The sequence below is a fragment of the Oryctolagus cuniculus genome, chromosome 2 (genome assembly GCF_051225735.1).
Source record: "Oryctolagus cuniculus isolate XC-2025 breed Fujian yellow rabbit chromosome 2, ASM5122573v1, whole genome shotgun sequence".
In the NCBI taxonomy this organism is placed as follows: Eukaryota; Metazoa; Chordata; class Mammalia; order Lagomorpha; family Leporidae; genus Oryctolagus; species Oryctolagus cuniculus.
In genome coordinates, this window is record NC_142868.1 from 143,910,529 (window position 1) to 143,937,643 (window position 27,115).

Consider the following 27,115-nt stretch of genomic DNA (forward strand, 5'->3'; position numbering starts at 1 on the left):
AGATGATGGTTCTTCTCTTCTCATGCTCTGCCATTCTTACCAATTCTAGTAAAATATGAAACTGCAGCTACCTTCAAAACTATTGCTTTACTAAAATAAGGCTTAGTATAAATAACCTTATAAGACAACAACATCAGTATGATGTTAGTAAGCACATATCAATTATGTACCATACCTTGTGCCAGACAGTATGCCAAAATTGGGAGAAATTCCCCTCCTACGAGGAAGTCATTATCCACAGTGTGGGTGGTTAGTACAGTGTTTGGGGTAGGGGGTGGGCAGGATGATGAGATATTTTTGATGATCACAGTTAGGGTGTGCTTCTGGCATCTAGGGGATGTGAAGGCCAGGTATGCTGCTCACTGAATGTCCTATAATGCACAGGCCAGACACACATACACGTCAAAATGTCAGTAATGCCTAGGTTGATAAGCTACTTTGGAGGAACATAGCCTGTCCTTGGGAAAAATGTTAATTGCTTTCCCATCAGGAAGAAAATAAGTTATTTCTGTATGTGATGGTCTCTCAGCATGTCATTTGGCTACTCTGTGAGGAGATGCTAGCCATTTGTACAGGTGGTACCTGTATCTTGGGATAAGGAACATGGTTTTCACTTCCTCCACTACTGTGTTAGAAACTAGAAGACACTGACAGTAAGTAGTAATCTCCAACTACTACTGCTGACACCATTACTTTTCCTTTTATGTAGAAATGCTGCTTATTAATCCTACTGATTGTGAAAGAAAGAAGTTGATTAAATTTTTGCTGTTACCAGGACTCTTATAAATTTACCTCCATTCTGTCATCAGCTGAATTGGTTTCATAAAATGGTTCCTCTATAAATATACCTAAATAGTTCTTTCCAAGTCATCCTTTTGAAATTAACTACAGAGAAACTATGGAGCTGTTTCATCAGAAGCAATATATGCAATTCACCTATTTTTCACCATAAAGAAGCATTATAGCATTTTTGTGTTTATAATGTTTTTCTCAGCACCCCTTTATGCCTACCTGTTGCCCACCAAATTAGAAGTGTTCAGAAATTGTGTAAACATCTATGTAAGATTTGTTTTGTTTACTTAGTATTTGTTGACTTCCTTTTATCTTTCACGGTAGGAATTGTGTACTTGTCTTAGTAGATAGTAAGCAAAAGTCTGTGTATAATATGAATAATAAAAGAAAATTTTATGTTAAGGGGGCAGGAAATTGGTTTCCCAGTTTTGATTGTTTAGGTGAACCTGACAGTTACATATTTCCTTTGGGAAGATTTGATATGAAAATAATGTGGCCGGCGCCGCGGCTCATTAGGCTAATCCTCCACCTAGTGGCACCGGCTCACCGGGTTCTAGTCCCGGTCGGGGCGCCGGATTCTTTCCCGGTTGCCCCTCTTCCAGTCCAGCTCTCTGCTGTGGTCCGGGAAGGCAGTGGAGGATGGCCCAAGTGCTTGGGCCCTGCACCCCATGGGAGACCAGGATAAGTACCTGGCTCCTGCCTTTGGATCAGCGCGGTGCGCCGGCCGCAGTGCGCCAGCCGTGGCGGCCATTGGAGGGTGAACCAACGGTAAAGGAAGACCTTTCTCTCTGTCTCTCTCTCTCACTATCCACTCTGCCTGTCAAAAAAAGAAAAGAAAAGAAAATAATTGTATCACACTGGCCTTTAAAAAAAAAATGATTAGAATGTTTAGAATGTTGTATCACATTTGTAAGACTGTTCCCAAGAATTGTTTATTTTATGACTTTTTTTTTTAAAGATTTATTTCTTTGAAGGCAGTTACAGAGAGACAGAGGCAGAGAAAGAGATAGATCTTCCAACCGCTCACTGGTTGACTCCCCAGATGGCTGCAACAGGTGGAGCTGGGCCAATCCAAAGCCAGGAGCCAGGAGCTTCTTCCAGGTCTCCCACACAGGTGCAGGGATCTAGGAATGGGCCATCTTCTGCTGTCCAGGCCATAGCAGAAAGCTGGATTGGAAGTGGAACAGCTGGGTCTTGAACCGGCATCTGGGATGCTGGCACTTCAGGCGGTGTCTTTACCCACTATGCCACAGCGCTGGCCCCATAACTAATTTTTCATGTTTTCCCAACTTGCATTGAAAGAAACTAACACTATTCCAGAATTTTTAAATTTTTTTAAAGATCTATTTATTTATTTTTGAAAGGAAGAGCAATAGAAACAAGGGGGGACAAAGATTTTTTATCCCCTGGTTTATTCCCCAAACAGCCACAAAGGCCATGGCTGGTCCAGGAGAAAGCCAGGAGACTAGAACTCTATCCAGGTCTCCCTTGTGGGTGGTAAAGGTCCCCAAGTACTTGGGTCATCTTGCATTGCTTTTCCAGTCGCATTAGCAGGGAGCTGTATCAGAAACAGAGCAGCTGGGGCTAAACCCAGCTCTCTAATATTGGATGACGATGTTGCAGGTAGCAGCTTAACCTGCTATGCCACTGTGCCAGCCCCCAGAATTTATTTCTTTTACAAGAACTTTCTGAACCTTAGAAGATTGGTTTCTGCTAATGAGAGCAACAGGCTTAATTTTCAAGAATCAAGCAGAACTTTAAGGTAATGGATACTATAAAAAACAGCCTTATTAGCATGAATTTCTCTAATTTTTTTGGTCCTGGATAGAGTTAATGATTCTATTTCATAATTTTGGTACTAGATCATATTGGGTTAGAGTTGGCTACATAGGATCAGACAATTTAATTTAAGGCCAAAAATGCAGCCAGTAATTCCAGAATTAGGGTGATTTTTATGTACATATTCATTTCTAGTTGTCAAATGCATAGCTTTAGAAATTCATTTTTAAAATTGTTATCTTTTTTACTTGGTTTTAAATTTATTTGAAAAGTGGAGCAATAAGAGGGGAGAGAGAGAGAGATAAAGATAGATCTTCCATTGGTTCATTCCCCAGATGCCTTCAACAGCTGGAGTTGGGCCAGGCAGAAGTCAGAAACAAAGAACTCCATCCCAGTCTCCCACCTCGGAGGCAGCAGATGAGCAGGAAGCCAGATTGGAAGCAGAGGCAGTACCCTCAGGCAATCTGAAATAGGATACAGGCATCCCAAGCAGTAGCTTAACTCACTGTAGCATAATACCCACCTCTGAAACATCATACCTTACTCAGATTTAAAAAAAATGTAGAGAGGGGACAGGCATTGGACATAGTGGTTAAACCAACATCCCAAGTTGTTGTGCCTAGGTACAAGTCCTGGTTTTGCTTCTGATTCCAGCTTCATGCTGGTTCATACACTGGGAGACAATAGGTGATGGCTCAAGTAGTTGGGTCCCTGCTACCCACATGGAGACCTAGATTGAATTCTGGGTTCCTAGCTTTGGTATAACCCAGCCCTGCTGTTGTGAGAATTTGGGAAGTGAATAGGGAATAGAAAATTTCTTTCTGTTTCAATCTCTCTCTGCCTTTCAAATAAATAAATAAAAATTTAAGATAAGTATGTAAATAAATAAAAATACAGAAAGAATATAAAGAGTGAATGTGAAAGCACTATGTAGCTACTGGACTTTGTTAAAGATTCTAAATCATAGTGAAGATCATCTTTCTTTAGAATGCACATGAAGATTTCAAAAGCTTCTTTTTTTTTTTTTTTTTTTTTTTTTTTTTTTTTTTTTTTTTTGGGCAGGCAGAGTGGACAGTGAGAGAGAGAGAGACAGAGAAAAAGGTCTTCCTTTGCCGTTGGTTCACCCTCCAATGGCCGCCGCGGCCAGCGCGCTGTGGCCGGCGCACCGCGCTGATCTGATGGCAGGAGCCAGGTGCTTTTCCTGGTCTCCCATGGGGTGCAGGGCCCAAGCACCTGGGCCATCCTCCACTGCACTCCCTGGCCAGAGCATAGGGCTGGACTGGAAGAGGGGCAACCGGGACAGAATCCAGCGCCCCGACCGGGACTAGAACCTGGTTTGCCGGCACCGCTAGGCGGAGGATTAGCCTAGTGAGCCGCGGCGCTGGCCAAAAGCTTCTTTTTTTTTTAAACTTTTATTTAATGAATATAAATCTCCAAAGTTCAGCTTATGGATTACAATGGCTTCCCCCCCATAACGTCCCTCCCACCTGCAACCCTCCCCTTTCCCACTCCCTCTCCCCTTCCATTCACATCAAGATTCATTTTCGTTTCTCTTTATATACAGAAGATCAGTTTAGCATACATTAAGTAAAGATTTCCACAGTTTGCTCCCACACAGAAACATAAAGTGAAAAATACTGTTTGAGTACTAGTTATAGCATTAAATCTCAATGTACAGCACACTAAGGACAAAGATCCTACATGAGGAGTAAGTGCACAGTGACTCCTGTTGTTGACTTAACAAATTGACACTCTTGTTTATGGCATCAGTAATCAACCTAGGCTCTTGTCATGAGCTGCCAAGGCTATGGAAGCCCCCTGAGTTCACTAACTCTGATAATTTTTAGACAAGGCCATGGTCAAAGTGGAAGTTCTCTCCTCCCTTCAGAGAAAGGTACCTCCTTCTTTGATGACCCATTCTTTCCACTGGAATCTCACTCGCGGAGATCTTTCATTTAGTTTTTTTTTTTTTTTTTTTTTCCCCAGAGTGTCTGGGCTTTCCATGCCTGAAATACTCTCATGGGCTTTTCAGCCAGATCCGAATGCCTTAAGGGCTGATTCTGAGGCCAGAGTGCTGTTTAGGACATCTGCCATTCTATGGGTCTGCTGTGTATCTCACTCCCCATGTTGGATCATTGTCTCCCTTTTTGATTCTATCAGCTAGTATTTGCAGACACTATTCTTGTTTATGTGATCCCTTTGGTTCTTAGTCCTATCATTATGATCAATTGTGAACAGAAATTGATCACTGGGACTAGTGAGATGGCATTGGTACATGCCACCTTGATGGGATTGAATTGGAATCCCCTGGTATGTTTCTAACTCTACCGTTTGAGGTAAGTCAGCTTGAGCATGTCCCGAATTGCACATCTCTTCCCTCTCTTATTCCCACTCTTATATTTAACAGTGATCACTTTTCAGTTAAGTTTCAGCACTTAAGAAGAATTGTGTATTGATTACAGTATTCAACCAAAAGTATTAAGTAGAACAAACAAAAAAAATACTAAGAGGGATAACATATCAAGTTGCTCATCAACAGTCAGGGTGAGGGCTGATCAAGTCACCGTTTCTCATAGTGCAATAACCACCTATCAACATGTGTTACAATTACAATGAAAGGTTTCGGTAAAAATAGCTATCATGGAACTTTTTATTTGTAGTTTAATAATGCCCGTTATAATGTCATTTGGTTATATGCCATTCTAAACTTAAGAAACTTGTTTATCTTGTATTTTTTAAGTATATAACTAATACTATTAAGTATTTTAAGTTTAGATTGTTAGAGACTGTCGCTCCCCCATTCGCAGAGGAACAACACTAGACCCTGCGCTGTTCTTTTGTCTGCTCGGCCCTTCCCGGGTTTGCTGCTGGTCCTTCCCGGGTTGGCTGCTGATCCCTCCACCTCCATGGAGGGGCGGCTCCCCCTGCCACTTTCCCCACTTCCGCGGGGGAGTGGCACACCGCCGGCCGGCCCTCTCGGGGGCTGCTCAGATGTTATCTGGATGTTCCCGGTGCATGTTGTCTCTCTCCTCCTTTATAGTCCTCTTCCACCAATCCCAACTCTGCTACCCACATGCTGAGCACGCTGCTCTCCTCCAATCAGGAGCAAGATCAGCTCCTGCAATTCATCAGTCAAGCTGGCGAGAGGCAGCTGCGTAGAAGTTGTTTACTCCCTTTCAGCGCCATATTGTGGGAGAGCAGATGCATAGAATAAGTCTTAATTCCAGTAACTTAGTCTAGTCCGAGTTGCTCCCCACAGAGACAAAAATAGAAGCCAGGTTTGAATTTGTTCTTATGATTGAAATATCTTTTTTTTTTTAGATTTATTTATTTATTTATTTGAAAGAGTTGCAGAGAAAGATCATCTACCCACTGGTTCACTCCCCAAATGGCCTCAACAGCCAGGGTTGAGCCAAGCCAAAGCCAGGAGCCTGGAACTCCATCTGAGTCTCCCAAGTGGATGGCAGGGGTACAGGTACTTGGGCTGTCTTCCACTGTATTTCCCAGGCAGGCCGTTAGCAATGAGCTGGATCGGAAGTGGAATAGCCAGGACATGTACAGCACTCATATGGGATTCCAGTAATGAAGATGGCAGTGGAATCACTCTTGCCTCAACGCTGCCCCCTCCCCCACCCTACTCTACTGCCACCTTCTGGTGATTGAAACTTAGATGTCACTAATAAATATTCCAGATACCAGGGCTTCTAAGCAAAAAAAGAATATATCTGATTGGAAATAATATAATTTTTCTTGGCTTGGTTACCCAAGAGCTCTAAAAATTATAGAATGGAGGATGTATGCCAGCCCTACTCTTATTCTTTAGTTCTTTGTCTAAGTTAAAAATTGTTCCTTTGCTGTAGATGCAGTAAAACTAAACATATAGTGCTGTGCACATTACTTGTGAATTCTTATGTCTAGACCAGATGGTTACTTGTATTTTTTCCAGCTTTAAAATTCTCTTTATTCTACTTTAATTCCTTTTTAAAGTTGAGGAAACAGATTGCTTTGTTCAGAGAGAGCCGGAACTAGAACACAAACTAATACTTGCTAGCCGTGGGATATACTAATGGCAGTCAAATAGAAGCATTCATAGAACATTTGCAGATTTTTTGCCATCTCCTTGTACTTACTATTTAATACTATTTTAAGTTGATTTACTTCTTTAAATACATATGCTTATTTTTAAGAGGAAAATTTTTGCTACTATATGTGGAAAAATATCACTTCTTTAAATAGAAAGTAGCTATAAATAGGAATCCAAACCAAGAAGAGCAGTTTTGTTACAGTCTAATTTTAAATTAATTTAAATTCTTGTTATTAAATGTATAACTTGCTGGTTTTGGTCAGAAATGCATTGAAGCAGTGTTTTCACGTTTGATGGTGGTACCTTGGTTGTCTAAAAAGAAAAGCAGTTAAAACCTTTGGTCAAGCTTTGGTGTAACTTTTTCCATTGAAATGTTTCTTGAGGGGGAAATGGGAAGGTTGAGTACATGTCTCTGTACTCAAGTGGGTTTTCATGTACACAGAAGGTCTTGTTATACAGATCCAAGATTGCTATTTGGAAAACTTGAGTAAATTTTTCTAAAAACTCTTCACATTTTTACATTGAAGGTTTTAGTTAGCATAACACCAGTTTCTTTCTCAAAAAAGGGAATTTGCTAAATATGGCTTAAGGTTTTTAAATTTTTGTTTATTTAAGAGGCAGAGAACAGACTGAGAGAGAGTACTCCATTTGCTGGTTCACTCCCCAACTTCCCACAATGGCTGGTACCTGATTGTGGCCAAATCCAGAGGTCTAGGCCAAAGCTGTGGGTTGGGAACTCCCACGTGGGTGGCAAGAACACTCCAGGGCCTGTATTAGCAGGAAGCTTGAGTCAGGAACCAGAGTCAGATATCGAATCCAGGCACTCTGATATGGGATATGAGCAACTTAACCTGTAGTCCAAATGTCTGCCTCCAGTATAGTTTATTTTTACTGAAGTAGTAAGGCCAGGCCGTTATGATGATAAATCTATGTATTGGTTTCTGTAACCTTTTAAGACAAATTTGATTATTAAAATTTCATCAGCAAAAACAAATTTGTGTGGTAAGAAATATTGTTTTGTGGATTTTTATTAATTTTATTTGAAAAGCAGGAAGAGAAGAAGACACAGAGAGATACCTCTCATTTACTGGTTGACTTCTCAGATGCCCACAATAGCTGGGCCAGGTTGAAGCCAAGAATCAAAACTCAGTTCAGATCTCCCATGTAGGTGTCAGAGGTCTAACTACTTGAGCCATCACCTGCTACCTCCTAGTCTGGGCATTAATAGAAAACTAGACTCAAACCCAGGCACTCCAGTATAGGATGCCAGCTTCCCAACAGCATGTCAGCCACTGTGCCAGATACCTACCCCCTTTTTAGTGTATTTGAATGGAAGAAATGTTTTTCTTAAAATAGCTTAGTATAGTATTTTTTCTGGCTTATCAGAAATATTAGTCTTTTGTTTGTATATTTGTGTCACATTTATATTTTAATTGAACTTTTTATTTTTAAATAACTCTTGATTCACAAAAAATTATAAGAAATAATACAGAAAGAAAGTCTGCTTACTCTTTACTCAGTTTCCCCCCTGTGGTAACATCTTGCAGAACTAGTAAAGTAGCACAGCCAATATACTGATAAAGATACAGAACATTTTCATCACCACAGGGGCCCCTCTTACTGTCACTTTGTAGCCATATCCACTTCCTTCCTACACATATTATATGTTATATAAATGGGATTATTCATATCACTTTTTGAGATTAGTTTCTTTTACATAGCATAATTCTCTAGAGATTCGTCCACATTGTTGCATATATCAATAGCTTCTTTTTATTACTGACCAGTCTTCCATTATGTGAGTATACCAGTTTATCACTCACTTAGTTAGAATATCTGGGTTATTTCCAGTTCTGGCTCCCTATTTAGCCTACTCTTACAACCCCAGTGAAGATATTAGACTTCCTCATTAGAGTTCATGAAGTGGAAGTTCAGGCTCTTGTTAATGTGTGTCAGGGATAGGGGCCAGATGAGGCTCAGTATTTTCTGTGTTTGGCGGGATTAAAATTATTACTATCAAAAAAAATTTCTGAGACAGGTGTTTAGCATAGCAGTTAACATGCCAGTTAGGATGCCTGTCCCCTAGCAAAGTGCCTCGGTTGAATACCCTGCTCCAACTCTTGACTCCAGCTTTCTGGTAATGCAGACCCTCGGAGGCAGTGGTGATGGCCTGGTAATTGGGCTCCTTCCACTCATGTGGAAGAACTGAATTGAATTCCTAATTCCTGGCTTTGACGCCAACCCAACTCTGACAACTGGGCATTTGGGGAGCATGCCAGAGGATGAGAACTCTTTGTCTCTCTCTCTTTCACCCTCTCTTTCTCTCCCCTCCTCTCCCATCCTTCCTTTTTCCCTGCCAAATAAATAAATGTAAAAAAAAATTTTTTTAATCTTCTAAGCTACTCTTTTTCCTTTTGTTAGAGAGAGCAGGCTGTTGTGGCTTTGGGCCAGTTGACATTTCCAGGTTGTTGACTTCTTCACCTCAAAGTCAGGAATCTATTTTGGGAAAAAAAGAGAGAGGGAAAGAGAGACAAAACTCACCACCATGTTTGTTCCTTGGATTCTGAGGTCCCTGTTGGTCTGCCTTCTCTCAACTTTTCACATCTTAGTATGTTTTGTAAATAATATCCAGCTATTAATTGTACTTAACAGAAATAATAAGGAAAAAGTATGTTTACTCCATATTTGGGGCAAATAACCATTGAAGAAATGTCATATGCATTGTATACCAGGTGATACTTTGCATAATGCTGTGCTCTAGAGCACTGCTGGAAAGTGCCATCTTGTATTTAAAGGGAAATTCATTGTTCACATTACCTTTTCCCCTCCAGGAAATAATGCAAAAGGTGTTTCAAAGCTCCTGACCAGTGAACAAAGATTTGAGAAAGACAACCAAGCTCATGTTTTCTCCTGATCAAGAAAATCATCCTTCCAAGGCACCAGTAAAATATGGTGAACTCATTGTCTTAGGGTAAGATTTCTCCATCTGATGAGCCATAAAATTGAAATATGTATATTAACTGGTATCTAAGAAGTGTTTTTAAAAGAATTTCTATCTTAACTACATCCAAACAGAATTCAAAGCTATGGGATAATATTATCAAATCAAGAAACTTAATTCTCATATTTATGCTGTCTTTTATAAGTGCTCAAATACTGCATAAATTTTGTCTCACCCTCAGGAAAGGCAAAGTTTCTTAAAAATGAATTGGAAAAACATGTTTGTTGTTGCATAGTTATTCCATTTTAGTTATTCCTTTTAGAAAAATTTGCTTCAGCCAGCTTTACCAAAAATCAATCTCTTTTCCTGTCTCCTGCTTTAGGTCATTCATGTAAGTCAGTATTTATTTGCTCTTTTGCTTCTCTGAGGTATTTGTGGGGTTGTGCTTAGGATCTGGCTGAACAGTACTTCGGGATGAAAGGAGCTGGCCAGGGGTAAGGTGACAGTGGGATGACTACTGCCCAGATAGGACACAACCTCTTGTTTGCCTCATGCACTTAACTCCCAAAAGCATAGTCTGAAGATTAAATAGATGACTCCCTATTTCAACTTATTCAGTCTAAACTAGCCCTAACTGTCCAAACAGAGACACAGCATTTGCCTCTGTTTACTAGAGAGCTCAAGAAATTAGAACTTAAAAATTTAACTTCCTTTTGTTCCTTCTGCCTAAAAAGCAGCTCCAGACATTGTAAGATGTTTGAGAATCAGGTTAGTATATGTTCTGTTTAAGAGAGAATATGTTGTTTCACATGAGAAAGTAAGAGAAACTAGAGAGATAATAAACATGGAGTTACTGAGCTTGGGTGGAAGTCAAAATCCTCAATTATACTAGCCTGTTCTGGCACTGCAGCATGAATGACCTTGGAAGAATACCTTAACCATTCTGGGCCTTAGTTTCCTTCCATGTAAAATGACAGACAAGCTTAGTACCCTTTGAGACCTAACGATTTTTCTGTTAGAAACAGAACTTCTGAGATTGTAAACTTAATGTAGTAACAGCAGTATTATAACTTTGAATCACATAGATTCTAATGATTTTAATGATAAGCAACTTTGAAGTACCATAAACCTTTCCAAGTTAAATTATTCTAGCAGGAAATTTGAGTCATTTGAAGAACAGAGTTTAAAACCTAGTATATGGTTTTAAACCTACTTCTCTTAGCCTAGAAGCTTTTTAGTTAATTATTAGCAGTAATAATTGTCTCTATATGTGTCACTCTATGTGTCTTAAGATGCAAATAATGCTTCTTGCCAACACCTCTCTACAAAAAGTGAAACTAGATGAGGTTGTGCATTTCATGCTGTTGCTACTTAGAGCTTTGGACTATAGGAATGCATGTACTACAGAGAGCATAGGTCCAGAAGAGGAATGAGTAGTGCCATTCGGAGCACAGTGGTGAGGGGCAGTGAGGAACCCACTGTGGGGCTGGTGACCACACACAGCCTGACTAGCAAGCCAATATGTTAGTTAAGGGATGCTACATTGAACTTATAGCAAGGCTAACAAGATTAGCAAGGACTTTCTTCTATTCCCAAGTATAATTTTTTTTATAAAGGGTCAGTTTAATTTTCATATGTAGCAGTCATTGACTCTTATAGCTTTAAAATGTGATTCTTCCATGTCAGCCATGTTTGCAGATCATTTTACAATCACTTTGTCTTCCAACCTCAAAACTGTCCCAGTTCTCCACCTCATTTCCCTGTGGACTGACAAACTGTTCATGGGAGACTACAACCCAAAGATGTTGTAAGGAAGTGGGCAGTGGATGAGGACTGTGTGTGCCTCAGTGAAGCAGTAAAGAATGACAAACAGCATGGCAAACATACAAACATATTAAATTCTGACTTTGCCAGTGTCATGTGTGACCTTCAGAAGATGATTCTCTGGACATGTTTCCAAATCTGTAAAAATGGGGACACTGACACCAGTCTTGTTTGTGGAGTTTTTATTTTTTTTAAAGATTTTTTATTTTATTTATATGAGAGGTAGAATTACAGACAGAGAGAGGGAGAGACAGAGAGAAAGGTCTTCCATCTGCTGGTTCACTCCCCAAATGGCTGCAGCAGCCAGAGCTGGGCCCATCCAAAGCCAGGAGCCAGGATCTTCCTCCAGGTCTCCCATGCAGGTGCAGGGGTCCAAGCACTTGGGCCATCTTCCACTGCTTTCCCGGGCCATAGTAGGGAGCTAGATTGGAAGAGCAGCAGTAGGGACTATAACCAGCGCCCATATGGGATGCCAGTGCTGCAGGTGGAGGCTTCACCCACTATACCACAGTGCCAGCCCGTTACGAAATTTTTATGAGGATAGATTGAATGAGGTGATATATAGGTTAGAACCCAGTGGTGCTTGGTTGGTACATAATAAACACTCAGATGTTTTTGTTTGGGTTTGTTTTTAATTTTTCATACTGATTCAGTCCTTGCTTACTTGCTTACTTTCTGGTCAGGCATATGTTATCAGGGAAACAGTAGTTCATAAGGTCTATACCACAAAAGTATATTTAACTATTACTTAGCAGAAATCTCAGTTGGGCAGGTTCTGCCAACAGTGTGTGAAGTGTATATGCAGGTAGCTGAGACTTACAGACAAGTCTAAAAATTCCTTAATTCAAAATCCAGCTATTTAAAGTATTTGGTTCACAATTAAAAGAGATCCTATTTTGAACAATACATACTGTACTTTTGAAGGTTGTATTATCACAAATATTCACCTTAAAAAATGGAGGGAAATGGAATGAGTTATAAGGAATCAGATATGCCATTATTTGGCTTTTAATTCTCTTCAATAAAAGAGGGGGTAAATGCAAATATAGATAACTCAAAGGTATGTGTCATCCAAAAGGTACTTCTCTGTAACCTGGAATGTGGCCAGAAAGAATCTGATTTTGTTCCACATCAAAGCAGCTGGTCCGGAGATCAACAATTACTAAAAAAACTAAGATAACTATTGTTCTAATAGATAATTAATTGGGAATTGGTTTTGCAAGACAGAGTAAAACCTTTGTTTTATAATTGTTTGATTTTTTTACAAGAGATCACTTAAACTTTGTTTTTCTTCCATCAGGTATAATGGGTCTCTCCCAAATGGCGATAGAGGAAGGAGGAAAAGTAGGTTTGCTTTGTTTAAAAGACCTAAGGCAAATGGGGTGAAGCCCAGCACTGTGCATATTGCATGTACTCCTCAGGCTGCAAAGGTAAAAAAAAAAGTCACTAAATAATTAACTTTGAAAAACTAAAAAACCTTTGTATGTTGTTTATATTCTCTTGTATTCGCTCACATTTTTGTTTCAAACATTTCCTTTTGTTTGGATTGGAGAAGAGACTTGGGAGACATGGTACTTGGAGGCCACCATATGGAAGGGGAATCTGACTTTTTTTTAAATTCTGGCAAACCAGAATTAGTGGGTGGAGATTGTTAAAAGAGGTGGGGTAGGGCCAGGGCTTGATATAGTAGTATTTAGAATTGTGCAGTTGTGTACCCTGCAAAACAGGGAGTTCCCACTTCTCTACAAGAGGGGTCACGCCTGGTTGAGGAATGAGGTGTATATTATGTATATTTAGGTTTCAGAAGCATGTTTGAATGAAGTAGTTTTTTAACTAAGGATTTTTATCTATGTCTCTCTGGATGTTCTTGTTTTTATTTTGAAGTTGTTTTTTGACACTGCCCTAGCTTTTAGCATGGTGCCTTGTCAAAGACCTCACTAATGTTAGATTGAATCAAAGCTATGAAAACAACTACTCAACTGCATCTAAACTGTAATTTCTCAACTCCTGGCTTTACTTAGTGCTTTTAGCCCCCTTTTTCCCCCCTACCAAATCTCCAGAATCAGCATCATCATTTGGCTTTTCCTAAAGTGATAGAAAAGTAGGGAGGATTTTAGATATTTACATTTCTTGTGAATTCCTTTCCTTACAATTTTATAACACAGACTTAATTTGATACTGTGGTGAACAAATAAGAAAAATTACCAAGAATTCTTTGACTTTTGGAAGTAACTTTAGTTAAGTAACTCTAGGATATACATTAGTATCATACCATCTGAGGTCTATCTTGGTTAAGTTAAATAAACCAAAGACAGTAGAATCAGCATTATGTTGCTCTGTTTTAGGTCACAGCTCCAATCCCTGAAGTTTAGTTGGATTTTTGATCTTGTTTTTTGCTTTTTGTTTCTTTTTAAAGTTTATTAGAGAGGGAGACAGAGCTCTCTGGAGGTTCACAGGTTCACTCCCCAAATGCGAACAATGGCCAGGGCTACCCCAGTGCCCAAGTCCACAGCCAGTAACAGCCTCCAGGAGGAACCCAATTATTTGAAACATTACCACTGCCTTCCAGGATCAGAAGTCAGAAGCCAGAGCTAGATATTGAACCCGGACACTGATGTGAGACACAGGCGTCTTAACAAGTAGTCTAAATTCCTGCCGTAACATTGTGTATATCCAGTTAATGTGTATAACAGAGTCTTTAAGCCTTGAGTCCTTAAGTCCTTAAATCCACTATTACTATTTGGGAGCTAGTGTGTGTAGAAAAGGGACTGTTTGATTTTGCTTCTTTGCAGAGATAGGATTTTATATTAAGTAGGCAGTGGAAGTAAATGCCTTATTGATCCAATTGAGGAGCTTCTTAGAGTACTTCCCTACAAGAGTGCTCTTGGCATTTTGGGTCTACCAATTCTTCATTGTGATGGCCAAAACATGCTTTTACATATTTTCAGATTCCCCTTGGACAACTAGTAACTTCTTCTGGTTGAGAACCGTTGTTGGGGAACATATTTATATTCCATACCTCTGTAATAGTCTTTTCTGGATTTTTCTTCCTATTTTTACACTGTCATACCTGTCATGTTTTCATTGTTACCTCCTTTTCATTCTTACTTGGCAAAAGAATCTTGAAGATCAAAGACTGATTACTTCCTCTAAATTTTCACAGAATATATTAAGTTCATGAGGAGGATAAATGTTTAGTCTGGAAGTCATCTGGAGTGAGTGATTAAAACTGCCTTCCAATCCAGTGAGACTCAGATTTAACTTGACATAGTTCTTATTCCCAGTCTAAGAGTGGGTTTGGGGCTGGTGTTGTGGTTTAATGGGTAAAACCAGCGCCTGGGACGCCAGCATCCTGTATGGGTGCCAGTTTGTGTCCTTGCTGCTCCACTTTCAGTCCAGCTCCCTGCTAATGTACCTGGGGAAGCAGCTCAAGTTTTTGGGTTGCTGTACTCAAAATGGGAGACCTGGAAGAAGCGCCTGGCTCCTGGCTCCAGTCTGACTGAACCCTGGCTGTTGTGGCCATTTGGAGAGTGAACCAGCAGATGAAAGACCTTTCTCTTTGTCTCTCTGTCTATCTGCCTTTGAAATAAATAAATTGTTAAAAAAAAGACAAAAATTATAATCTTAAGGCACATAAAGCTAGTGTTTTTAAATCTTTCAAGCTGTTAAGAATTCAAGCAATTTTTGGTTGAAAGCCGGTTGCTTAATGGTGAGTTTAATTTAGGTTTTAAAACCTGTGAAATTAATATGTAATGTTTATGAATACATAAATGTGCACTAAAAAGTATTAGCAGTATGCATGTAAATGATCTGTATTGGAGAATGGGCAGATAGGTAGGAATACATAGGCAAATACAGTTGCAAATACAGTTTAATTTCTTGAAAAAAATCAAAATTAAAAGTGATATTTGTTAAGCTTTGATAAAACTGGATAGTTAATATCCAGGTACTTGTTTATTCTGTTTATATACTTCAAAATTTGATGGTTTTAATTAAAGTTATTGTTTTAAAGCTTTAAATTCTTACAGTTTAGCTACAAATGATAAACTTCTAATTAAAGAACATTTTATAGTTTAGCTTCTTTGCTGTGTGTAATCACTCTCCGTTTCTTTATGTCTGTTTTCCTCTCATGCAGCCGTTTCCACATCCTTTGTACATGACTAGGTTTTTCCTCCCTTTGATATTTTCTCCAATTCATGTACATACAACACTCCTGAAAACAAAACTGAAAAGTTCTTTTTAGCAACGTTTTTAGTTTGAGATAAGTCAAATACGTGCATGAGTGTTACATCTCTTTCCTTTGGTAATTTTAATCATTCTATGAATTTTTTTGCATCTGTAGAGTCACAAAATGGATAGACAGCCAGTTAAGTCAGCTTACTGGTTAACTTTTTAACTCTGAGTGACTTTAAAAATAAGATTCTTGGGTTGGACATTTAACCTAGTGGTTAAGAAACAAATCCCATGTCACAGTACCAGTGGTCGGTACCCAACTTTGGCTTTTGATTCTAGCTTCCTGTTACTGTAGACCCCTAGAGAAGGGGATGATGGTTCAAATACTTGAGTTTTTGCCACCTATGTAGGTGATCTATGTTGAGTTCCCCATTCCTGGCATCAACCTAGTCCAGCGCCAGGCATTTGGTGAGTGAGCCAACAGATAGGAATCTGTCTCTCTACCTCTCAAATAAAAATTTTAAGTGAAAAATTTTTAATGAAAATAAAATTCTTTTGGGGCCAGCGCTGTGGTGCAGCGGGTTAACACCCTGGCCTGGAGCAACGGTATCCCATATGGGCACCCGTTCGAGACCCAACTGCTCCACTTCTGATCCAGCTCTCTACTATGCCCTGGAAAAGTAGTAGAAGATGGCCCAAATCCGTGGGCCTTTGCACCTGCATGGGATACCCGGAAGAAGCTCCTGGCTCCTGGCTTTGGATCAGTGCAGCTCCAGCTGTTGCAGCCAATTGGGGATGGATGGTTCTCCTCTCTCTCTTTTTCTTCTCTTTCTTTCTCACTCTCTTTCTCTCTGCCTCTCCTCTCTCTGTGTAACTCTGACTTTCAAATAAATAAATAAATCCTTAAAAAAAAAAGATTCTTTCAAGATTCTGTATTTTCTCATCAGATTAGTACTGAGTATTGTTTTCACTTTCTACAAGGGGTTTTTTCTTAAATATTTATTTATATATTTGAAGGTCATAATTATAGAGAGAGGGGTCTTCTGTCCACTGGTTTCTCTCACCAAGTGGCCAGGGTGAAGCCAGGCCAAAGCTAGGGGCTTCTTCCAGATCTCTTACGTGGGTGTCAGAGGACCAAGCACTTGGGCCATCTTCCACTGCTTTTCCCAGGCCATTAGCAGGGAGCTGGTTTGGAAGTGGGGCAGCCAGGACACAAACCAGTGCCCATATGAAATGCTGGTTGTCTCAAGGGGCAGTACACACTACACCACTGCACCACAACCCTGTCCCAGAATTTGGTTTTGATTTCTTTAAAATTTAAAATAATTGTAGGAGAGACCCAGATTGTATAAGTTTTTGATTTTATTTAAAAGTATGTTCTTACCTGAGAAGTCACTGTCACAGCTAAGGCTTTTCAATAGTTATTAACCTCTCTCAAGTTTCAGGGGGTAAATGCATAAATGTGTCATATATGTGATTTACTTTTTGTACTGATTTGATTGACCTGCCTACTAATTTTTGTTACTAACGTTTTTCTCCTAGGCAATAAGCAACAAGGACCAGCACAGTATATCCTATACTTTATCTCGGGCCCAGACAGTGGTGGTTGAATATACTCATGACAGCAACACTGATATGTTTCAGGTATTACAACATTTTCAACTTTTTTTTCTTAAAAAACAGAACAGTTAAAAGTCTATTGTCTGTAACTTTTCCTATGATCAGATTAAGGATCATCATAGCTTAATAATGTATTTCATATATATGACGGGTCTTCAGAAAGTTCATGGAAAATGTATAAAAAAGCAATGCACTGATTTCAGGTTTTTTTTGCATCAAAATAAACTTTACCTTTTAATTTCATTTTTCATGAGCTTTTTAAAGTCCTTCAGGCATATTGAAAACCTCATATGTTGAATTCAGCATAACAGTAAGAGTCAAGCGTTGGGATTAGAATTTCTGGTATACATTACTTGGCTGCTCTGTGTCTATTTCCTCCTCTATAAAGTGCTGGTAATAGAAACTCCCTCCCAGGTGTTAGGAATAAATAAGTTTGTGTGTTACATACTCAGAGCTGGGCCAGGTACCTGGAAAGCTCTTGGCAAATGTTAGCTATTATTATCAGAAAAAAAAAAAAGAGAGAGAGAAAAGTAATCAAGAACTATTCTGCACACATAAGTGACCTCTTGACCACTACCTCCCACCTTCCTGTACAGGCAACAAAAAGTACAGGCAGCTTTGATTTCTCCCTCCACCCCATCCCTTGTAGCAATCCAGTGCTGATTTTTTTTTTAAACTTATAAACAAATTTCTTTATATCTTCTCGCTTAACATTGAGTATTCTAACACCTTGGGCTTTTTAAAAACAAATGTAAGTGGGATATAGTTGCCTGACATTGTTGTTCTTAAAACTAGCACCCAATGACACTTCCTTTTTTTTTTTTTTTTTTTTTTTTTTTCACAAATTTAAATAAAGGTAAAATGGCCTGGAGATATATTCATTTTATTTATTTGCTTTTTAAGGATTTCTTTGTTTTATTTATTTATTTATTTATTTTGACAGGCAGAGTTAGACAGTGAGAGAGAGGGAGAGACAGAGAGAGAGTTATAGACAATGAGAGAGACAGAGAGAGAAAGGTCTTCCTTCTGTTGGTTCACTCCCCTAATGGCCACCATGGCCGGCGCTGCGCTAATCCGAAGCCAGGAGCCGAGTGCTTCCTCCCGGTCTCCCATGTGGGTACAGGAACCCAAGCACTTGGGCCATCCTCCACTGCCCTCCCGGGCCACAGCAAAGAGCTGGACTGGAAGAGAAGCAACTGGGACTTGTACCCGGTGCCCCAACCAGGACTAGAACCTGGGGTGCCGGGGCCGCAGGCAGAGGATTAGCCAAGTGAACCACGGCGCCAGCCAGGATTTATTTCTTTGAAACAGTTACAGAAAGTTCTTCTGTCTACTGGTTGACTTCCACAGTGGCTGTGACAGCCAGAGCTGAACCAAGCCAAATCCAGGAGCCAGGAGCTTCGTCCCAGTCTCTCTTATGGGTGGCTTGGAGCCCTAGTGCCTGAGCCATATTCTGCTGCTTTTCTTGAGCCGTTAACAGGGAGCTAGATTGAAAGTGGAGCAGCCAGGACTCAAATCGGTGCCCATATGGGATGCTGGCATCATGGGTGGTGACTTTACCTGCTATGCCTTGACACTAGCCCCTGTATATTTAATTTTAATCAGTAGCAAAATATCTCTTTGAAGTCTTCCTTCCCCAACCCTTTCAGTGCTATACTGAATTTCTTGTAGAATACTGTCTCTACAGTTATTAAAATATGAGTATTTGTTTATATCATCCCTACTTTTACCAAAAACTTGGTCCTAGCTGTTCTACTTCCAATCCAGCTCCCTGCTAGTGGCCTGGGAAAAGCAGTGGAAAATGGCGCAAGTGCCTGGGCCCCTGCTGTGCATGTGGGAGACCTGGGAGAAGCTTCAGCCTGGCCCAGTGCTGGCTGTTAACAGCCGTATGGGGAGTGAACCAGTGGATGGAAGTTCTTTCTCTCTCTGTAACTCTGCCTTTTAAAATAATTAAAAAAAAAAAAAATTAACTAAATAAAGCTAGCAGTAGCAATTAGAAAGAGAAAGACTTAACTGGTGCCGGCCGCTGTGGTGCAGCAGGTTAATGCCCTAGCCTGAAACTCCAGCATCCCATGTGGGCACCGGCTTGAGACCTGGCTGCTCCACTTCCTATCCAGCTCTCTGCTATGGCCTGGGAAAGCAGTAGAAGATGGCCCAAATCCTGGGCCCCTGCACCCGCATGAAGGCTCCTGGCTCCTGGCTTCGCATCGGCGCAGCTCCAGCCGTTGCAGCCAATTGGAGAGTGAACCACTGGATGGAAGACCCTTCTCTCTCTGCCTCTCCTCTCTCTGTGTAACTCTGACTTTCAAATAAATAAATACAATCTTTTTTTAAAAAAAAAAGACTTAACTAAAGTCTTTCTTAACATCTAGTCATTTTGGTATCTGATCTCACTCATGTAAGTGTTTTTCTTTTTATAGATATTTCTTATATAAGATTTCTTCCTTCTGTCTTGTCAATATAAGTAATGCTTTGATATCTTAAATCTTCTGCAAGACCCAGATCAAATGGCAACTCTCTGGAACAACCTCTCTTCCCAAATAAGTGCTGCTTCTGCTTGATTCTGAATATTAATCCTCAGTCCAGACCTTGGCCTACATCTTTTTATTTTGGAGAATATTTTTAGTTTCAAAGGCCTAAGGCCATTTTATGTGGATATCATTTTCCTAAAAATAAAAGTGACATCCACCCTCACTTTTTTTTTTTTTTTTTTTGACAGGTAGAGTTAGAGAGAGAGAGAGAAAGGTCTTCCTTCCGTTGGGTCACTCCCCAAATGGCCACTATGGCCGGCGCTGCGCCAATCCGAAGCCAGGAGCCAGGTGCTTCCTCCCAGTCTCCCATGTGGGTGCAGGGCTCAAGCACTTGGGCCATCCTTCACTGCCTTCCCAGGCCACAGCACAGAGCTGGACTGGAAGAAGAGCAAACGTGACAGAATCTGGCACCCCAACCAGACTAGAACCCGGGGTACCGATGCCACAGGTGGAAGATTAGCCAAGTGAGCCGCAAGCCCGCCCACCCTCACATTTATTAACCATTTGTATCCCAAAACTATCCAACCAAAGTTTAAAGACTTTATAATTGATGATCGGCCAGAAAGATGAAAGTGTTTTATCTGAAAGTATTCTTGTGAATCTGAGCTTGCAAAGGTTGACTTTCAAGAGTCATCATCTCTCTAAAGGGTCATTCTTTTTTTCTCAGTACCCACATTTTTCAATTTGATGATATAACTTTATAGCAAATATATATCAATTTGATGATATAGCTTTATAATAAATACGTTAATGAACCAGCAATTTCTAAATGTTTATAATACCCTGAGCAGTTGTCAACTTTTGTTGTCTCTTCTAGTGATTTCCTTTTTTTAACTTACAAAATGAAATTTATTTACTAATGACTACCTCTGAAGATTTTTTTTTAAGATTTACTTATTTATTTATTTGAAAGTCAGAGTTATACACACACGCACACACACACAGAAAGAGATATCTTCCACCTGCTGGTTCAGTCCCCAAATGGCTGCAATGACCAGGGTTGGGTCAGGCTGAAGCCAGGAGCCAGGAGCTTCTTCCAGGTGTCCTACATGGGTGCAGGGGCCAAGCACTTCAGTTATCTTCCCAGGCACATTAGCAGGGAGCTGGATTGGAAGTGGAATGGCTGGGACTCAAACCAGTGCCCGTATGGGATACCAGCACTTAAGACAGTGGCTTAACTTGCTTTGCCACAGCACCAGCCCGCATCTCACACTCTTATCTGAGAACACTGTCTCGCTGAAAAATGGCCAAGAACTGGTAAAAAAAAATTTAAAACATCTAGGGATAAGGTAAATGCCACAAAGTTCACACACTGAAATTCCTTTTCTGTACTCCCTGGAGAATCCCTTAGGTTCTCACAGAAACCTTTTGAAATACTATTCTCTGAAATGTGCTGATTTCACTTCTCAACCCATGGCAGATGAAGAGTAGCTGGTTGGAGAAGAGATTTGTTGCTGGAAATAAGGATGACCAAAAGCTAGAAATGCTAGCTGACAATCTATCAAAAGAGAAATGAGACAGTCTATGATGTCTGCGTACAACCTCAAAACAAGGTTACGCAAACCCTTAATGTAAGGATCTGTGATCTTGTACACCCTTTATAGCACATGAAGATATCACTGCATTTCAGCTTATTATGCATGGTAGTTATAATGTGCTGGAGAACCTTAAAAAACTTGGCTTACATGTTCACTAGATTCTGTTAAAGAAAGTAGAATAGCACATGGTAGACATGTTTTCATATGAAAGAGTTAGTCTACAGCTATCCAGAAGTCTCAGCCACACTGAATACTTCATGCCCTGGGGGTTTCATATATTCTGTTATAAATCCCCACTTTATTCTGTGCTCTAAGTGATTACTACATCAGAGACTTTGACAAATTAGTTTTCAAGATTAATTTGGATGCCCCAAAAGTTAAGTATGGTAAGTTTGAGCTTTAGAAATTTCAAAAGTTTAATGTTTTCACCTTATGGTGCCTTTCTTGAATGAATTTTCCACTGAGTTCTTTGAATAGATTTATAGATGTTTCTTTTTTCCTTAGATTGGTCGATCTACTGAAAGTCCCATTGATTTTGTGGTAACTGACACAGTTCCTGGAAGTCAGAGTAATTCTGATACACAGTCAGTACAAAGCACTATATCAAGATTTGCCTGTAGGATCATATGTGAACGGAATCCCCCTTTTACGGCACGGATTTATGCTGCAGGATTTGATTCATCAAAAAACATCTTTCTTGGGGTAAAAAGCTTCTTTCCTAAATGATGCATTCTTTTATACACATTTCTATTTTCAAATTACAAATGAATGGAAGCTCACTACTTGTTTCTCTAGGAGAAGGCTGCCAAATGGAAGACATCAGATGGGCAGATGGATGGCTTGACCACTAATGGCGTTCTTGTGATGCATCCACGCAATGGATTCACAGAAGACTCCAAGCCTGGAATATGGAGAGAAATATCAGTATGTGGAAATGTGTTTAGCCTGCGTGAAACCAGATCAGCTCAGCAGAGAGGAAAAATGGTACATACTGAATTATAGCTTCTTATTGGCTACATTAAACACCTAGGTTAAGTTGGACTGAATGTATTATATATATTCTGAAAACTCTTAAATCTACGAGGACGCTTCCAAAAGTTCATAGAAAAGTAGAATTAAAAGATAAGTTTATATTGGGGGCTGGCACTGTGGTGTGGTAAGCTAAGCCTCTGCCTGCAGCACCAGCATCCCATATGGGTGCAGGTTCGTGTCCTGGCTGCTCTTCTTCTGATCCAGCTCTCTGCTTCTGGCCTGGGAAAGCAGTGGAAGATGGCCCAAGTGCTTGGGCCCCTGTACCCACGTTGGAGACCTGGAGGAAACTCCTGGCTCCTGGCTTCAGTTGGGCTCAGCTCTGACCTTTGCGCCCATTTGGGGAGTGAACCAGTGGACGTGAACCAGAGGAAGACCTTTCTCTCTGTCTTTCCCTCCCTCTCTCTCTCTCTCTCTCTCTCTCTAACTCTGCCTCTCAAATAAATAAAACCTTAAAAAAAAAAAAAAGATAAATTTATTTTGTTAGAAAAACTTTTAAAACCCATGCATACAAGGGGTCTTCAAGAAGTTCATGGTAAAGAAGTATTATGGAAAAACTATGCATTCCAAAATTTTTTAGCACCAAAATAAATTTTTTCTTTTAGTTCTATTTTCCGTGAACCTTTGAAGTACCCTCATGTTTCTGACACAGAGCACCAAGTCTGTCAAACACTGACGACCAAATACTTTACTAGGGGATAATACCGTAATGTCTCACTTAGGAAACTCTACTAAAGTTTATTCTATCATACAATATGATGACATTTTTAAAACCTAAGCTTTCCTAAACTGAACAGCTCTCTGACCGTTCTACTTCTGTTTATATATTTTTGACTATATTTACCTAATTAAAAATATTGGACTTACTGATTAACCGGATATTTTAATCATAAATTGTCTTTATTCCAAAGCTAAAAAGAAATACATTATTGTTCAATTTTACAACTTATTTTCAAATCTACATTTTTAATGATTGCCATCAGCATTCCTTGAATAGTCAGTGATGATCCTACAAAATCTCCTTTCCTGAAAAAGGAGTGCTAAGACCAAAACTTTTACATAAAAATCTAAAATGAAGTTAATTTATTAATTATAAATTACAAATTGTGTTTTAATTACATATAAAGATTGTGTTTTATTAATTATAAATTACAAACTGTATTTTTTAATTTCTTGTCTCCCCCAGGTGGAAGTTGAAACCAATCAGTTACAAGATGGCTCCTTAATTGACCTCTGTGGGGCAACGTTGCTGTGGCGCACTGCAGAGGGCCTTTCCCACACTCCTACAGTGAAGCATTTAGAAGCTTTAAGGCAGGAAATCAATGCAGCACGACCTCAGTGCCCTGTAGGGTTCAACACACTAGCATTTCCTAGTATGAAGAGAAAAGATGTGGTGGATGAAAAGCAACCATGGGTGTATCTAAACTGCGGCCATGTGCATGGCTATCATAACTGGGGAAACAAAGAAGAACGTGACGGAAAAGATCGTGAATGTCCTATGTGTAGGTCTGTTGGTCCCTATGTCCCTCTGTGGCTTGGATGTGAAGCTGGATTTTATGTGGACGCCGGCCCTCCAACCCATGCGTTTAGCCCATGTGGGCATGTATGTTCAGAAAAGACAACTGCCTATTGGTCCCAGATCCCGCTTCCTCATGGTACTCACACTTTTCATGCAGCCTGTCCTTTTTGCGCACATCAGTTGGCTGGTGAACAAGGCTACATCAGACTTATTTTCCAAGGACCTCTAGACTAACAGCCAGTTGTCCTCCAGGACTATATTATAAATTTATAAGCTAAGTGAGTTGGGTTTTCCAACCTGTTGTCCATGTCAGTTTCTCTGCTCTGGTCATTTGCATTAAGATGAAGAATTTTTTAAAACATTTATAATAGTAGCAATTTTGAGCAAAAATCTGGGAAACTCAGCAAAGGAATTTTTGAAAGTACCAGACTTCTGAATCCTGAGTTTTGAAAATATATTTTGAGGAGAAAAAGACATAGTCTAACTTGATGCCTTTGTTAGTGTTTTTGAATCACCCATCCTCAGTGTTGAAAGTTGTTTTGTATAACTGAGGGTACTGTTGGTTCAAACTATGTTAGTTTACAGTTTGTTGCAAACATTGTAAAATACAGCAACATGTATATTAACTTTTTTATATTTATCTTTATTATAGAAAATGTCTTAGAATGTTCTTGATAGAGTAGCATGGTAATGATGGTGTCACACCTTTGGTGTGAATGGTAGCTTAGTGAGCACGTAGCTAGCTGAAGGATTTGCAGAGTTAGGAAGAAGGACAAGAGAACCTCTCTCCCCATCCCCATCTAAATATGGAATTTGGTAAATTAGAATACTTTGTAAAACCAGATTCATATTAATCACCATTGTGTAAGAGATGTTTGTTTTTAACCACATTGAAGATAATCAGGAAAGATTTTTTTTCCTTAATGTTTCTCTCAAGTGTAGTACTATAACAGAAACTTAATGCTAAGAAACATTTTATATGCTCCTTTGAATATGCAATTTAATCTAGATTATCTATTTTTCTCCCACAATAACTAATCCGTTTTTAGTATCAGCAACATTTGGCAAGTTTATTTTTTGGATATAAACTGTGGTTCATCTGTTCACTGTTTCTAGAAAAAATCACTCCCTTGAGAAAAAGCATAAATTAACAAGATAGAAGAGTGACTTGATTTGCGTTTAGAAAAAGAAATGCTCAATTAATTAATTATTCTGTATTTGGCCTTATCTAGGGATTAGAAATTCTAGCGATACAAAGGGTTGGATGACAATAGTGCCCCTGTTTTTTTTTTTTTTTTAACCTAGCAGACCAGCCTTAACTGTAGGCTTGAATCCTAAGGAGAGCTGCCACAGTGTGACTCAAGGGACTCTGGTTGGCACATGAGCACCAGTGGCATCAGAATGGAGGGACACACTTGCATGGTCTGTTTAGGCTCTAATTACAGCAAGTTCTTTGCTTTCAGAAGCAAGAGAAAGAATCTTTCCCCTGCCTCTCCTGCCCCCCTTTTTTTTAAATGTACCACAAGAAAAGTAGACAGTTGCACTACATCAGATTCTTTTTTGACACTTGTAGAAATCAATATACTTTTAGAGTCATTTTTTTTAATCTTTTAATTTGTTTTCCTTTAGTTTTAAAAGTTGTATAATACTTAATTGACTGTAGCAAATTTTTGTATGTGGTAGCAACAGCTTTAATTTATCCTGTTACAACACTGTTCTGAATTTTCTTTTGGTTTAAAAAACAAAACAAAACTTGTTGTTAGAAGCCATGAACTATTTTATTTTACTTCAACTGTTAAATTTTCCTTGTTTTTAAAAATGATCATTGGGTTCACTCAGGAAATGCATGTCAGGAAACTTGTATTATAAGTTTATTAGTTGTGATGTATCAATAACTGCTGTTACCCCCTTTTCCAAGAAGTATAATTGATTTTGAAGTTATCTAGGTGGTCACATGCTTTGTGACTAGTGCCAGGAAATCAAGTCCTGTGTTGTATTTGTTCTAGTCTTTTCTGTTCAGGCTATATATTGTAGCTTAATTTTTATTTGCAATTAATTTATTCAAACTAAGTAAATACTTTTCAAAATAGACATTTGAATTTGTCTCTGAGTTCATTTTTGCATAACTGAGAATAGGCAACCAGAAGTGAAGACCTGACAGACCACCCTGCACTCCAGAAGTGCTGTTCTGAAGAAGCTGAGGGGCTTGAATTTAATGTCATGCTTTAAAGTCCGTGGTTCCCTTTGGAAAGCATCTCTTACTTATTAATAAAGAAACGTGTTGGTGGTTCAATAATTGAAGACTTTTCTAAGTTCAGTCCTGCGAGAGAACTAGGTCTTTGCAAGTTGCGTATGAGGCTATTTAAGTAGTGCCTTGGTGACCATAAAAATTTAATTTTCTTCCCAAAGTGCCTAAATTTCCTCTGAGCAGCCAGGAAAAACCTGGTTCATTTTCTATCAAATTCAAGTTTTTGAAAACTTGGGCAGTTTAAATCATTAGGTAATTTCTCTTCAAGCATTTTGGATATTCTGTCATTTTGCCAGTGCCTAGAAGAACACTTTTGTAACTCAGTTGTGTTAAGAGAATGTCAGTATTCTGGCTAAGCAGGAGAAAAAGTTGTATTTTGGTTTCTTAAATGTGCCTTCAAGAAAGATAATCCATACAGCTTAACTCTTTTCTCAAGGTAGAGTTCATATTTAAATGTTATTTAATTTGTCCAGAGAATTTGATTTCCTTCATCTAAAATGTTATGGTCATGAAGTAAAACGTGAAGGGCAGAGATTGAGAACTAGGAGTCTTTTACCGTTGTGTCCTCTGGAAGCTGTAATTCCTTACTTCACAAATTTAACAGTCTTGTAGTAAAGCAGGGCTGGAATAAATAACAATAAAGTAAATATATAATTACTTCTAACATTTAAGTACTGCCACTCCACTTTTCCCTTTGGACATCTCATGAGCCGTGAGCCCTCTGGTGCAGACTGAGGGAGGGTACCAGTGAAAATCCATCCACTAATTGAGAGTTTTAAGATGGACTTGATTCTGACTGTGAAGTCCCTCATCCAGTGCATCATCCTGTGCTATCGCCCACTTTAGCCACTTCTGGTTAGTAGATCTCAGCATTCATTTCTGTTCATGCTGTAATCACTGATCTAATAGCTAATTAATTCTATATAACTGGGCTACTTTCAGAATTAGTTTTTTATAATTATAAGTAGGCTTTAATGCCTTGGTATCAAGTTTTACCTACTCATTTATATTAAGGTTTGTTTGTTTATTTTATTTTA

At 39.3% G+C, this 27,115-nt stretch overlaps 1 protein-coding gene across 3 annotated transcripts in view; it reads left to right on the forward strand.

Moving 5' to 3' along the window:
• PELI1 (pellino E3 ubiquitin protein ligase 1) overlaps nucleotides 1-25,921 on the forward strand; it is a 70,803-nt gene extending 44,882 nt beyond the window's left edge. For all 3 annotated transcript variants that reach the window (XM_017340733.4, XM_017340734.4, XM_002709842.6), the window contains 6 exons: nucleotides 9,487-9,626; nucleotides 12,721-12,850; nucleotides 17,136-17,237; nucleotides 21,787-21,984; nucleotides 22,078-22,266; nucleotides 23,498-25,921. In XM_017340733.4, coding sequence (XP_017196222.1) covers nucleotides 9,556-9,626; nucleotides 12,721-12,850; nucleotides 17,136-17,237; nucleotides 21,787-21,984; nucleotides 22,078-22,266; nucleotides 23,498-24,064 — 1,257 coding nt within the window. In that variant the 5' untranslated portion in view covers nucleotides 9,487-9,555 and the 3' untranslated portion in view covers nucleotides 24,065-25,921. The remainder of the gene's footprint in view (nucleotides 1-9,486; nucleotides 9,627-12,720; nucleotides 12,851-17,135; nucleotides 17,238-21,786; nucleotides 21,985-22,077; nucleotides 22,267-23,497) is intronic.
• The last annotated feature ends 1,194 nt before the right edge of the window (nucleotides 25,922-27,115 follow it).